At 34.1% G+C, this 14406-nt stretch overlaps 2 protein-coding genes across 2 annotated transcripts; both read left to right on the top strand.

Annotated features, from left to right (window-relative positions):
* The first annotated feature begins 238 nt into the window (after window positions 1-238).
* LOC139112614 (uncharacterized) lies at window positions 239-10066 on the top strand. Its single transcript, XM_070673697.1, has 3 exons — window positions 239-8733; window positions 8778-8912; window positions 9079-10066. The coding sequence occupies exons 1-3, from the start codon at window positions 8210-8212 to the stop codon at window positions 9329-9331; spliced, it is 912 nt and encodes a 303-aa protein (XP_070529798.1). The 5' UTR covers window positions 239-8209; the 3' UTR covers window positions 9332-10066.
* On the top strand, window positions 4120-5171 carry LOC139112617 (uncharacterized protein PF3D7_1120000-like). Its single transcript, XM_070673698.1, has 2 exons — window positions 4120-4740; window positions 4833-5171. Exons 1-2 carry the CDS (start codon window positions 4120-4122, stop codon window positions 5169-5171), a joined length of 960 nt encoding a protein of 319 aa, XP_070529799.1.
* Window positions 10067-14406: the final 4340 nt, after the last annotated feature.

Here is a 14406-nt window from a genome sequence, read left to right as displayed (position 1 = left end):
GGGCCCCGGCGACCTGTGACAACCGCGGGAAGCTGCAACGAGGCAGCGAAAGTTGCCACGTCACAACATATACTCTCAAATTGATGTTCCTTTGATTAATATGAACAATACTCACTTTCAATTTTAACAGCTTTAATATATCTTCTAAAATACCAGGCTTAAATTGCAAACCTTGAATACGATATTGTAAAGTACGAATACTTGGATATGGCAAATTTTGTCGCCGCAACTTCTCGTATTTTTTTTGCTCACAGGCTATATATAACTTATAAACTTTATTTATTGTTCCTTCAAACCATAAACTTTCTCATTGTGTGCCAAAAGCAAGAAAAATATGCTAATCTGCATTAAATAATTTTTCTACATTTTTATTTCTTTATTTTAATTTTTTCTTTAGAATAGCATATTGCCGCATAGTTTGTTTCGGAGTTCTTTTTAACTTAATATATTTATCTTTTTTTATATAATTATCTGACTCAAAAGTTGTATTTTCCTGTGGATATTTTTCTATTTTAACAAACTAAGATGTTTCTTGGTGGGTGGTTATTTATTTCTGTAAATCTAGATGCATCTTCTATTGTCTTTTTTTCTATTTAAATAGATTGTCTAGAAGATGTTTCCACAATTAACTTTTCTTCTTTACCCTCTATTCCAGACGTAGTTAAAATAGTCGGTTTAGAAAACGAACGGAGAAGTTTCTTACCATCATGTCACTTGTTCTCAAATTGATCATCGTCAAAATATACCTACATAATTTATGATATACACTGAAAAAATTAATTTGTAAACGCAACCAAAATTTTAAAAAGGCCTACGAAAAAATTTGGTAAATACAAAGTATTCCGTAAGTCGAGGTCAATCGCTCGAGAGATGAATAAGGAACCAAAAACAAGAAAAAAATTAATATAAACATAGGTTCAAAAAGGCGTTGTTTCCAAGTTATCGCCAGTTTTAAGTCGCGCGCGCGCGCGTGTATGGATCTAAAAATTATATAAGGTGTTTAAAATGATCTCTTTCTGCATTAATGCATGCTCTAAGCCTTCTTTCTAAGGAGTCCCGAACTCTTTGTAGCACTTCGGGATTTTCTTTAATGTTTCCAAATCCATTAGTTATTCTTTGTTTAAGTTCATGGACGTTATTAACTGGTCGCATATAAACAAAGGATTTCAGATAACCCCAAAGATAGAAATTACGCGGATTGAGATCGGGTGACCTAGAAGATCAGCGTACAGGTTCTCCACGCCCTATCCATTGTCGACCGAATTTGCGTTCCAATTCTTCTCTAGCAATTAAACCGAAATGTGCAGGTGCACCATCGTGCATAAACCATATATTATGTCGTATATTCAAAGGGACGTTTTCAAGAAAAATACCTCATCTGCTTTTAAGAAATTCGACATAAGTTTTTCCATTTAATCTGTTTTCAAAAAAATTTGGTCCAACAAGTAAATTGTTAATTATTCCTCCCCAAACCAAATAACTGAACTGTCGTTGATTTTTTTTTTCAACAATTGTATGGGGATTTGCTTTCATCCATTCATGTGTATTATAAAAATTTGTAATACTGTTTCTATCGAATGCTGCTTCATCTGTAAAAAGAATTATTTCACTGAAATTAGGCATTTGTTCTAATTTATTCACGAACCATTGACAGAAATTGATACGTGGACCATAATTGTTTTTAATCAATCTTTGAACACGTTGTACATGATAGGGATACAAGGGATTTCTGTTAAGAAATCTTCATATTGTAGTTGTTGGCAGACCTAATACTCCTGAGATGCTTCTGATACTAGAAGAAGGGTCAACCCGGAATGAATTCAAAATTCTTTCTTCCGTGTTAGCGTTGATTCGAGGCTTACCCTCTTTTCGACGCTGTGTTAACTGCCCAGTTTCTTGCAACATTCTATTAATATTTTAAAAAGATCATCGGTTCGGTGCGTATCGCCGCGGAAATTTTTTGATATACAACCTTCTTGTTTCTGTAGCATTACCTTGAGCGAGACCATACATTAAATGCATATCAACTAATTCGGTAACGGTTAAACGATCCATTACAGACAATTAAATTTTAATTTTAACAAACTTTCTTTCTCCGTGAACGAACTCTGATTGTGAAGCGATAGAACTTTACTCAAATTTCTTTTGTTGTGGCTGATAAATACAATGTGCTCACGTTCCTAGTCGAACAATTAATATCTAAGCGCTTGTTCGAGTTCACGATGTATTGTACAAGATTTATTATGATTTCTTGCTCGTGCTGCAAGCTTTTTTTGTGCAACCACTGATGGCTATATTATTCCTCGGCGACCTTGGATTCCACGGCTTCTTGTCTGTGTATAAGGTAAATGAGTTATGGTTGATTATTGTGCGGGTGTTGCTGTTATATTGTATATTTTGAACACCTTATATAATTTTTACATCCATACACACGCGCGCGCACGCGCTACTTAAAACTGGCGATAACTTGGAAACAACGCTTTTTTGTACCTATGTTTATATTAACTTTTTTTCTTGCTTTTGGTTCCTCATTCATCTTCCAAGCGATTAACCTCGACTTACGGAACACCCTGTATATGATTAACTAAATATTTTGTTTCGCTTAGAAAAAAATTTGATTCTTTTTTCTTTAGTAGCTATAACCAAAATAACTTGCTTGTGTACAATAAATATATAGGTTTTAAATATTACTGTATTTTCAGTATAAAATTATTATATTTTTATATAATAATAAATTTGCCATCAATTCATTTTATTAAAGAGGTAATATTATAACAATCAAACTTACAAATCACACTTTTCCAAATGTTTGTACGCGACTCGCGATAAGCATATAAATGTCTACAAAAACCAAGTGTTTCTAAAACTTGTACAACAAAATACGGTTTTTTTTTCTATCTAAATAAATAAAATGGATAATACCAAACGTTGGTTACCGAATAATCTAACATAAATTTCGTGATGTTCCATTACCAAATATTGTAAATATCGAATTTCTTCCACCGAAGTACAATTTGCGTTTAAAATATCAATTATTGCTCTTAAAGTAAGATATAATTCCGTGAGAATCATCTACGGGTACAAGATCGCCGATAATGAGACCAAAATATTTCATAAAACGCATTACTTGAGTTGCAGAAAGACCTAAATAATGCTTTTTTAAATTTTTTTTTTTTTTAAGAAAATAATACGATTGTCTAATTCGCTTACGCTAAAATCAAAAACTCCGATATGATCATTTAAATCTTGAAATGTAAAAAGCTTTAAGTTGATATATTGTAAAAGAATTTGAGATAAATCGTATTCACAAACTCCTTCATAAATATTGTGCATTATATCAAGAGCACTGTTTTCTAAAATGTGAATATCTTCTATTTCATTAAGTACACATACTTTATTTATACCGGTTGTAGTAACATCATGTTTTTCAACATCAAGTTTGTAATTCTGCATAGTGCGTAAAAGTTCAGGTTTTTTATATGTTGCACTCAGTAATTCATTACAAGATATTTTACAAGTTGAACAAGGGTAATTGGCTAAAAAAGATTCCACAAAACCATCTATTTCATGGCGACCAAGATTATCAGCTACAAAAAAACGACAATTTATATAAATGTTAATATTTTCATTGGTCGTGTAAATAAGGTGCGTGCGTAGAAATCTTAATTCTATAATCAATGGTAGACAATATTCCGGTTCCCATATTCTTTTCGATAATTACTAGTAAATAATAGGATTTCCGTTTCCGGTAGCATGAGTGATTGTTGTGTGTCTGTGAACGGAAAGAATAAAGTGGGCTAAAGTCTAGAAGGTAGTTGAATTTCTTGGAGAGTGGTGGAAATTAGGATAAAGAGTGGTGTGGGAAGGAGGGGTCATTGAAGGGAAAGGAAAAGAAACAGGTAGAGAGGTAAAAAATTAGGGTATAATTGGAGAAAGAGAAAAGAGGTTAGGGTGATTTGCAATATAAAGAAACTAAGGCATAGAGTATAGTTGACATAGAAAGGAAAGTGTAGGTAAAGAAGGGAGTAGCGAGGTAGACAGGGTAAAAGGATTGGAGGTAATAGTGTCGGTAAATAAAAGTTAAAGGTAAGATAGAAAAGAACGAAGTAAGGTAAAAAGATGAGTGACGACTTAGAACAGGAAAATAAGGAAAAGGAGGAAGGAGAAAATGTAGAATTAAAGGAAGGGGAGGAAAAAGGGAAAAAGAAGCTCGGAAGACCATGTAAAGCGGAAAGCTGGGGAAGGGATAGATCGAATAGTTTGCCAATTATTCGATCTTTAAAGAAAGGAGAAAAAAGGAAGGAAAGACAAGGGGAGGATAGTGATCCAGATAAAGGGGAAGTATTCAAGAAGAGTTTAAAGATTGGAAGATCGTCGGTAAAAGTAATAGGATCAGAGGGAAATTTAATGGAAATGGATAAAGATGGGGAAGTGGAAAAGCAAAGAACAGATGTGAATGTGCTTCAAATTGTAAGAGAAATGAGAGCAGGTTTTGAGGCGATAAGAAAAGAATTAAGAGAAGTACATGAAAATAAGAAGGAGGTAAAAAAATGGATAGAAGATTTGAGAAAGGATTGGGGAAAAGAAAAAGAAATGTTAGTTAAGAAAATAGAAGGATTGGAAAAAAGAATAAAGGAAAAGGAAGAAAAAAAAAGAAAGAAAGAATTAGAGAAAAGTAATGTTATAAAGGATAATACAGGCAAGGATATACAAGGAATAAAAAAGAAAAAAATGGATGAGGTAAGATTAGAAGAGAGAGTAAGATTGTTGGAAATAGAAAAAGAAAAAGAAAGGAAATGAGAAAATGTAATGTTATCATAAAGGAAATTAAGATAAAAGAAGGAGAGGCAGAGGGTATGAAGAGACAAGTAGAGGAAATAATAAAAGACTTAGGGGTAAACGCAAAGATAGAGGAGGTCAGAAAAATAGAAGGAATAAACAAGAGCGGTTTCGGTATGGTTTGGGTAAAATTTGAAAATTTTAAAGGAAAATTAGATGTGATGAAAGAAAAAGGAAAATTGAAAGACAGAAAAGAATGGATAAGTAATGATTTGGCGGTATATGAAAGAAAGGTGAAATGGAAGATTAAGGTGGAAGCGGAAAAATTAAGGAAAGAAGGAAAAAGAGTGAAAATTAGATATATGAAATTGTGGGTGGAGGATGTAATGTAGATCTGAGATATTTTGAAGGAAGAACTGACGGAGGTAAAAGAGAAAAGGGTAAGAAGAGATGAAAGCAGAATGGAAAAAGAAAGTGAAGAAAAAAATAGAAAAGAGGTTTTTTAAATAGATGCGGGGGAGGGGAGAAAGTAAAAGTAAAAGTCGATGAGATAGAAAAGAAGAAGGACATTGATAAAAAAGAGGATAAAATAATAATTGTAGATAATAATGATAAAAATAATTGTAAGAATGAAAAAAAAAAGAGAAGGAATTTTAAAATCAGATTCTGGAATGTGGCTGGAGTTTTGAATAAAGATGAGGATTTTTGGAAGGAAATTGAAGAATAGGATGTTGTTTTTCTGATGGAAACATGGTTACAAGAAAAAGGGTGGAAAAGTTTAAAAAGAAAAATGCCAAAAGGATATAAGTGGAAATGTATAAAGGCATTGAAGAAGAATAAAAAAGGGAGAGCATTGGGGGGTATGTTGGTGGGCTGGAAAATTGATTTGGTGGGAGACAAGGAGGTGATAACAAGTGAAGAGAAGGGGTTAATATTATTGAAAATTTGCTTGGATGGAGATTGGTGGAATATTGCGGGAGTATATATAAATGGAAATTTTGAAAATATAATGGAAAAATTGAAGGTGTGGATGGAAGATAGAAAGGAAAGAGAGAGAAGTATTGTGGGGGGACTTTAATGTAAGAACGGGCAGAGAAGGCGGAGGGGTAAAAAATAATGCGTTAATAGAAGAGGAAGAAAAAAAAAGATGTTCTAAGGATGTAAAGATAAATGGAGAAGGAAGAAAATTATGTAGAATTTTAAAAGAATTAAGGTGGGAAATTTTTAATGGAAATATACAAAAAGATGAAAAGGGAGAATGGACATACACGGAAGGTAGAGGTAACTCGGTGATTGATTATATAATTGGAAATGAAGAAACAAGAGAGAGAATGCTAAGTCTAAGTATTGGAAATGAAATGGACTCAGATCATCATCCGCTGATTGTACAGATTGAAGGGGGAAAAAAGAGGAAGTGGAGCTGAAAGAGAAAAAATAAAAAAGGGCTATGTAGATTAAAGTGGACGGAAGAGGAAAAAAATAAGTTTAAAAAAATGTATAAGGAGAAAAGAGATGAAACAGATGATGAAGAGATAAATTGGACAAAACTAAAAGATAGAATTAATAAAGTTAAGGAAGTTGTAAATAAGGAAACTAAGGAAGAAGAAAAGAAAAAAGGAGAACAAGCAAAGGAAGGATGGTGGGATGATGAATGTAGAAATTGTAAAAAGGAAGTTAAGAAAGTATTAAAAGAGTGGAGGGAAATGGGAGGAGAAGGTGAAAACTATAGAAAAACAAAAAAAGAATATAGAGAATTATGTGAGAAAAAAAAGAACAAGAAAGATGGGAAAGGGAAATAGAAAAAGTAAGGACGGAAGGGAATGTGTGGAAAATAGTTAATAAAGAAGAAAAAAAGAAGAAAGGGGCTTAATGAAAAAAATAAGATGAGTAAATGGAATGAGCATTTTAGGAAATTATTGGGGGAAGTGGAATGGAAAGTGGTAGGAAAAATGAATCCAAGAAAGATAGATGAGAAAGAGGAAATTGAGTTAGAGGAGGTAGCCAGAGTTATGAGAAAATTGAAAGGAAGTAAGGCCACAGGTAGTGATGGTATAGAAAATGAGGTATGGAAGTGGGGAGGAGAGGAAATAAAGAAGGAGCTATGGGAAATTTGTAAAAGAGTTTGGGTGAGAGATGGAATACCACAGGAATGGAGGGAAAAGACGATTGTGCCAATTGTTAAAAAAGGAAATGGTGAGAAAGTAGAAGATTACAGGGGAATAACATTGACATAGACGGCTTACAAAATATATGCAGCGGTATTGGCGGAGAGAATAAGGAAGGATGTAGAAGAAAAAAATATTTTGCCAGATAGTCAAGCGGGTTTTAGAAAAGAAATGGGAACAATAGATCAAGTATATATTCTGAATTACCTCATTAATAAAAAGATTGAACAAAACGAAGTAAAAATGATAATTACGTTTACAGACATGAAAGCGGCTTTTGATTCAGTGGACAGTGTATAAAAATGAGTTCTAAATGTATAAAAATGAGTATTACAAAATGAGATTTTACAATTAACGCCGCGGGGATGTTACGCGGTCGTGGCCGGTTTATTTAACGCGAAAAGGCGGGTGTTAGTCCTTCGAATATGCAAGTTACGCCGGTAGATGAGATCCGCACAGAATCTATAAATGAGTTTCACGCTTGAGTTAGTCTTTAAATTGATATCTGTCTGTTTAACTGTTCTTGAGAACTCGCACTGAGTTTAAACAATGAGTCACAATTATATTAATCGTGAGTTCACACGCTGCGAGATGTGATGAGCTACTGAGCACGAGGTTCAACACGCCTCGTGCTGCAGGGTGATGTCTTCCAGAAGATTCTTGGTGTGTTGCACACGGCGAAAATGATCTGGATGAGTTGTACTGAAGACAAGGCAATGAGTTGAACGATGAGTTGAATGATGAGTAGCACGATGAGTAAGAATTGTGAGAGAAGCACACTGCACATTGTTGCACACGAGGTGATGCTTGGCACGGCTAGATGAACACTGATAAGCCTCGAGCCGGCAACGTCTTCGAGAATCGGAGGCGATTATCGAACGACAGATCGATATCGATCCGTCGCCGGTGATCAGCCACGAGGTGCTGCTCCCGCGGCGGTGAAATAATTAATTACTAACTTCAAATCTTGAACAGACAGAGATAAATTGATAGGTGCCATGAGAAAGAGATGGGTAAGGGAGGGTTTGGTGAATAGATGTGAGGAAATTTTGGAAGAAACAATAAGTAAAGTCAAAATTGGTAAAAAACAAGGGGAAAAATTTTAAACAGATAAAGGAGTAAGACAAGGATGTCCGCTGAGCCCAAGCTTGTTTACATTGTTGATTGCGGACTTAGATGACGAGTTGGAAAAGGGGGGTTGGAGAGGGGTAAGAGTCAAAGAAAAAAAATTTTACTCGTTAGCGTATGCAGATAATATTGCCTTAATGGCAGAAAGTGAAGCGGGAATGACTGGAATGTTAAAGATTTTAGAAAAATATGCAGAGGAAAAGAGATTGGAAGTAAATGTGGATAAAACAAAGATAATGAGGTGTCGGAAAAAAGGAGGGAGATGGAAAAAGATGACATGGAAATGGAAGGGAAAAGAGATAGAAGAGGTAAAAAGTTTCAAGTATCTGGGTTATGTTGTGATGGCAAATGGAAAGCAAAAAGAACAAGTAAGAGACAGATGTAAAAAAGCGGCAGCAGTAATGGGAAGGGTATGGAGCATTGGAAAAAGAAGATTTGAAAGAGATTGGTCAAGGAGAGTTTGGCTGTTTGATAAATTGGTGTGGTCGGTTGCGAGCTATGGAGTAGAGATTTGGGGATGTAAAAAAAGAAATGAAATGGAAAGTATGCAAGAAAGATTTTTAAAATGGGTGCTTGGAGTTAAAAGATATGTGCCGGGCTACATGGTGAGAGAAGAATTGCAGAGGGAAAAGTTAAAAGGCATAATGGGTAGAAGAGCATGAAGTTATGAGCAAAGACTGGAGAGTGGTAAAGGAGGTACATTAGCAAGATGGTGTTGGGAAGAAATGAAAGAAAGAGCGAGAAACGGAAAGGTGGAAGGGAAATGGGAATTGGAAAGAAAGGAGTTTTTTGCAGGATTAGGGTGGGAAATGGAGGAAGTAGAAAAAATGAGAATGAGAGGTGAAATGAGGGGGGAGGAAATGGTAGAAAGAGAAAAAAGTTTACAAAGAAAAGGGAGATGGAGGAAAATTGGAGACGCAAGATTTAATAAAATATATGGAAGAACAAAAGGGGAAAGAATACCGAGTTATTTGAAAAAGGGGTGGAAGGAAGAAAGATGAAAAAGAATTGCAAAGTTTAGACTTGGGGATGATATAAAAGAAAATTTGTACTGGAGTGACGAGGAAAATAAGAAATGTAGAATCTGTAAAGAGGAAGAAGAGACTTGGAAGCATACATGGACGCAATGTGTAAATTGGGTGGATGAAAGGGGATGGGAAGAAGCAATAGAAGATATCTTAAGTGAGGATGGGAAGGGGGAACCATGGTTAAAAATTTTGGAAGAAGTAAGGGAAGAGGCGTGTGCGTATGAAAGTTAAAGTGATAAAAGTTTTAAGGTATAAAAGAATGAGCACCGGAAGCGGAGGTCCTGGAATGAATGAGATAGTATGAATGAGTTAAGAATGGCTTCTTTCTCTCTCTCGTGCGACAAAGAGTAGGTTAAGTTATGTTTTGTTGTTATATCTGTGTAGTCTATGTAATGTTAATGCTTTAATTTTAAGATTTGTTTTTGTTTGTAACCGGAACGGAGGTCCGGGTGTACCCCGCAAGGGAATAAACACCATATATATACTAGTAAATAATAGTGCAATATATATATTTATAAGTTGAAATTGAACATTTGGAGGCATACAAGGAAAGGAATAATAAACGGCACCAATTTTATGAGTGCCACTTTGTGAACCAAGTAAATCATTGACTTCAAATTCATCATAATAAAATATAAGAGGAATAACTATTCTATTGGGATACTTCTCTTGTAATTGCTTAAACGATTTAGACTGAATTATATTTGAAATACCATTCGAGTCTATTAATAAATTTTGCATGTAATTTAACAATGTATGTAAAAAATAAGGTAAAGCAAACAATTTTTATATAACTTGCTTCATAGAAGTATATTGACCGGTTACATTAGTAGAAACAATAACGTAATTAAAATTTATTTTTTTCCCAATAGTTTGTTGTCCAATTACATACGATTGTGGTTCTATTAAAGTACCTTGCTTTCTAAAATATTTAAACTACTTAAATTATGAATCAAATAAATCGAATAAATTTTCAAATAAATCGAAGATTTGTTTAATTTTAATTTTGATTTCATTATCGGCATTTTTGACAACATTTTAAATATTTGGCTTTAGATATCCAAATATTATTTTGTTAACAAATGTACCCGAAGAATTAATAATTGTTTGCACATGAGTTCTATTCATCGACGATTCATTATAAAAACTAGAAGCAAATTTGGCAGTTAACGTAATAACTAATCCTTTAAATTTACAAACTTCTGTTTAACATTGTTAAAATCAAAATTTAATTTATTTTTAATCTCAGATAAATTAGAAGTAAAAACATCGGAATCTCCATTATTATTATTATCGTCTATGACTGATACACCAGAAGCAAGAGCTCTGACATTCTAAGAAACACAATTATCTTCTAAATGATTAGTAATTAAATAATTTTTAAAAAAGTTTATGTTTTGAAAAATCCGATTACAATTATTTTGCATACATATGTACTGTTCATACGTTTGAGATATATGAAATAAAGGAAAATGATGTGTAAACATGTCAATATTTTTAAATATTGTTTCGCATAAATAACAACAAAATATTTTTAATAATACAGGGTGTCTGGTTGACTAGTGAGCATCTCTTAGGTATAGATAGAACTTTAAAAAAAAATAGAAAATCCCCGTATCATTTCGCAAAATTCTCAACTGTTATTAAGAAAAAAATTAAAATGTATAAAATGTATTGGCCTAAGAGCGACAAGGAAGCTGCGCGTGAGTGAGCGCGACAGGCGAATGGCTAGAAATGGCGCCGTCGCATGTCGCGCTCACTCACGCGTAGCTTCCTTGTCACTCTTGCGCTAGACAAATTAATTTTGTTCTCAATAACGGTTGAAAATTTTACAAAATGGTGTGGGACTTTCTTATTCATCTACCCGAGTTTTATCTATTTCTAACGGGTTCGACACATGGGCTATGACACTCTGTATATTAATTATTCACGATTGCTTGGCACTTGATTATTATCGTATTAATGCACAACGCGGCACTCACTCTTAATTGTCTTGAAGAGTTAATTTTTCTTGACAAACACAAAACAAAACTTTCTATTATGTACAACTAATTGGATGATCGCACTCGCTGCCGTAAGTTCAGGACTCTATCGAAATAAGTGAGCCGGAATTAATGTGCGCACGGCGAACCGCGCACGCCGGAAGGGCCTGATGGCCAATGGAACATCAGGCTGATGCAAGCAGCCAACGGGTGGATAGCTGAGTTACTCAGCAGCCAATGAGGAGCGTTACAGAAAACTCAGGCGCGCTAGGCCAATAGTAATAATCACATGAAATATGAGTGCCGCTAAACAACGCGTGTATATGCAACAATTAATAATGATTAATTATATGAAACACTGCCGGCCGTGAAAATTGCCGTGCTCGGATTAACTCAGACAAACATGTTTCGTCGTCATAGTAATCAAAAAACATTTACGAAATGCGTCACGTAACGCTTGTGTTTTCGCCGGTCGCGTCGTCAAGGATGGTTTTTCTTTTATTCTGATTTTGTGTTAGTATAAAAACGGGCGCCACATAACACACGTTTACCTGCAGGGTAACATTATAAAGAATTCGTACACTATTAAATAAATGTATTGTTACGCCGAGAACGGGACCGGCGGACGTCTCCGCGTTCATGCTCCGCACTTGCGTATCGTTTATTCTAGCACCCGCGGCATTCGCGTACCGCAAAAGAAAAGAGACATTTTAGAAAAAAGAACGAGAACGATTTAATAACCAAGAAATACAAAGTGACGTCCTCGTCGCTTAAAGTTACCGGCAGAACTGTCAATCGATAATAATCAAACAATCTTTCCCCTGGCAATCAATTCCCCTGGCAACGGGGAACCGAATTCTCCGAGCAAACCAGCAGCTTCACGTCGCTCCGTATACCGGGCGTAACAGTATATACAGGGTGTCTCAGACATAACGAAGGATACTAGCAGGATAGATAGAATTGATTGAGACAAGTAGAAAAGTCCCGTACCATTTTACAAAATTCTCAACCGTTATTGAGAAAAAAATTAAAATGTATAAATTGTATAGGCATAAGAGCGACAAGGAAGCTGCGCGTGAGTGAGCGTGACAGGCGACGGCGCCATTTCTAGCCATTCGCCTGTCACGCTCACTCACGCGCAGCTTCCTTGTCGCTCTTATGCCTATACAATTTATACATTTTAATTTTTATCTCAATAACGGTTGAGAATTTTGTAAAATGATATGGGACTTTTCTACTTGTCTCAATCAATTCTATCTATTCTCCCAGTATCCTTCGTTATGTCTGGGACACCCTGTATAATATATAATTCTAGGCAAAACAAGCAAATTATTTGGTTGCGCTAATGTAAACACATTTTTAAATTTTGCTCACTTTACAAAATAATTTTGTATCGCCAACCAAAATTTCTCTACCAAATTTGTTTGGTTGCGCTTATGCAAGTACTTTTTTCAGTGTATATATGTATTAATTATTACTAATATCCATTACTTTATACGCAATTATAATTTATTGACTATACCTCGCATATTACAGTCCTTTCTGATACTGCTTCTTTATTAATAAACTTTAGCCATTCTGAACGGCGTTCAGAATTTCTTTTCCTACCTGGAAACTGAAATAATCGGTATCCCTTTTCGCTTCGGTTTCTACAAAATTGAACACAGCAACCAGGCATTTTTAAATATTTTTTAACAAACAAAATATTGGCTATGTAATGGCGTCACTAAGTATGTACATTATTAGATTTGTTCTTTGTCGTTGAATTGACTGCATAAAGAATAGTTTAAAGTTTGTCTTTTTCTCTTTACCATAGAAGAAAAAAGATAATCTCTAAACTAGTGCAGCCAGTTTAGCTACATAAACAAATTTTGGACGCCATTTTGGCTTTAACCAACTAAAGCATTAATCTTAAGGATTGCGGTACTTTATTTATCTAGTAACTTTAACAAATGATAGCACATCCGCACCATCTAGCAACGTAAAAGTGAAAAGCACATTTTGGCCTGGACACGAAAAATGACGACAACGTTTCTTAATCTTATATTACTCTTACAAGAAAATTTTAAATCGTGATATCTTTGTTTACGTAAACGGAAATATAAAAACACCTTTTATACATATAATTTGACCCTTATCTACACGATAAACCTATTTAGAAAGCGATTGGTTCCCCCGTTTGAGATCCGAAGATCTACGGATTTCTCAATACGGCGTTTCGCGTAAAAGAGGTTCAGTAGTACGTTGCACCTATACTAGGTACGAGGCACTAATACGCTTCTTGATCTTCAAAGTTTTATTACAATAATATAATATTTACTTATTACCTGACAAAGTTAGAGAAATTTGGCATATTTTTCTTCTAAGGGATCATACAAACTTGGATTATGCGGATAGTTTCGTTGCGCGTATACTTGACACGCGACACTATCGCGTTTCTTGATTTTATTATAAATCTGATAAATTTTTTAAGCCCTATTTTTTTATTTAAAACATTTTTTTAGTAAATCAATATTTTCCAAGATTTTTAATGAAACATTTTGCCAGCACTGTATAATGTAGGTAATATACAATACTTCATGCATTTAATATGCAAATATTCTTTATTAGTGCTATTGACGTTATTGAAGATATGTATAATATAATTCTTCTTTTTTTATTTGTGTATTTTGCAATACATTTTGCCTTTTATGGTTTCCGGATAATTACTGTAAGTATTATGAAGATTTTATTAAATAACTTACTTGCATGAAACAATTTCTAAAATAAAAGAATTATATGTTGTAAGAAATTTGTAATACTCAAAGGGAGGTCGGGCTCAACGAAACTCCGATTTTCTTCAAACTCGCAGGGTTTGAAGATTGGTGTTCCTAGTAATACGTGGTAAAGTCATTCGACGCACTACTTAAAAATAAGAGAGAAAAGTTAGTTTAAACATTTTCTATGTCTTGAAGTCTGTACTTCACGCTGCTTCAAAAATAGGTATAACTTTTCTGTGAAAGTTATACCTATTTTCGAAGCAGCGTGGTAATCCAGAGCAGGCGGCTCGGTCTAGTAAACGCGTAATCACTGGTTCAATTTACATTACGTATTTTTTTTTTTTTTAATTTTTACATTTTGGTATAAAATCTAACAATTATATATGAAAAATATATTATTACATTATTTTTATTTCTTCTTGTTATATAATATTATAATAATGAAATAAGATATATAATTGTTAAATTTTATACCAAAATGTAAAAATAAAAAAACAAAAATTTTTTAATACATGACGTGAATTAAACCAGTGATTCCGCGTTTACTAGACCAGAGCCGCCTGCT

The sequence above is a fragment of the Cardiocondyla obscurior genome, unplaced genomic scaffold (assembly GCF_019399895.1).
Source record: "Cardiocondyla obscurior isolate alpha-2009 unplaced genomic scaffold, Cobs3.1 scaffold38_0_513239, whole genome shotgun sequence".
Lineage (NCBI taxonomy): Eukaryota > Metazoa > Arthropoda > Insecta > Hymenoptera > Formicidae > Cardiocondyla > Cardiocondyla obscurior.
Note: the sequence above shows the minus strand (reverse complement) of the source record. Positions and strands in the feature narration are given on the sequence as shown.

Bases quoted from the DNA above. Each gene is read 5' to 3' on its own strand.
- LOC139112617 (XM_070673698.1), top strand. From the start codon at position 4,120: ATGAGTGACGACTTAGAACAGGAAAATAAGGAAAAGGAGGAAGGAGAA. The intron at 4,741-4,832 runs GTAAGATTAGAA...AAGGAAATTAAG, and splicing joins AAAAGAAAAAAATGGATGAG to ATAAAAGAAGGAGAGGCAGA.
- LOC139112614 (XM_070673697.1), top strand. From the start codon at position 8,210: ATGGCAGAAAGTGAAGCGGGAATGACTGGAATGTTAAAGATTTTAGAA. The intron at 8,734-8,777 runs AAGTTATGAGCA...GAGGTACATTAG, and splicing joins ATAATGGGTAGAAGAGCATG to CAAGATGGTGTTGGGAAGAA. The intron at 8,913-9,078 runs GTGAAATGAGGG...AAGATGAAAAAG, and splicing joins AGAAAAAATGAGAATGAGAG to AATTGCAAAGTTTAGACTTG.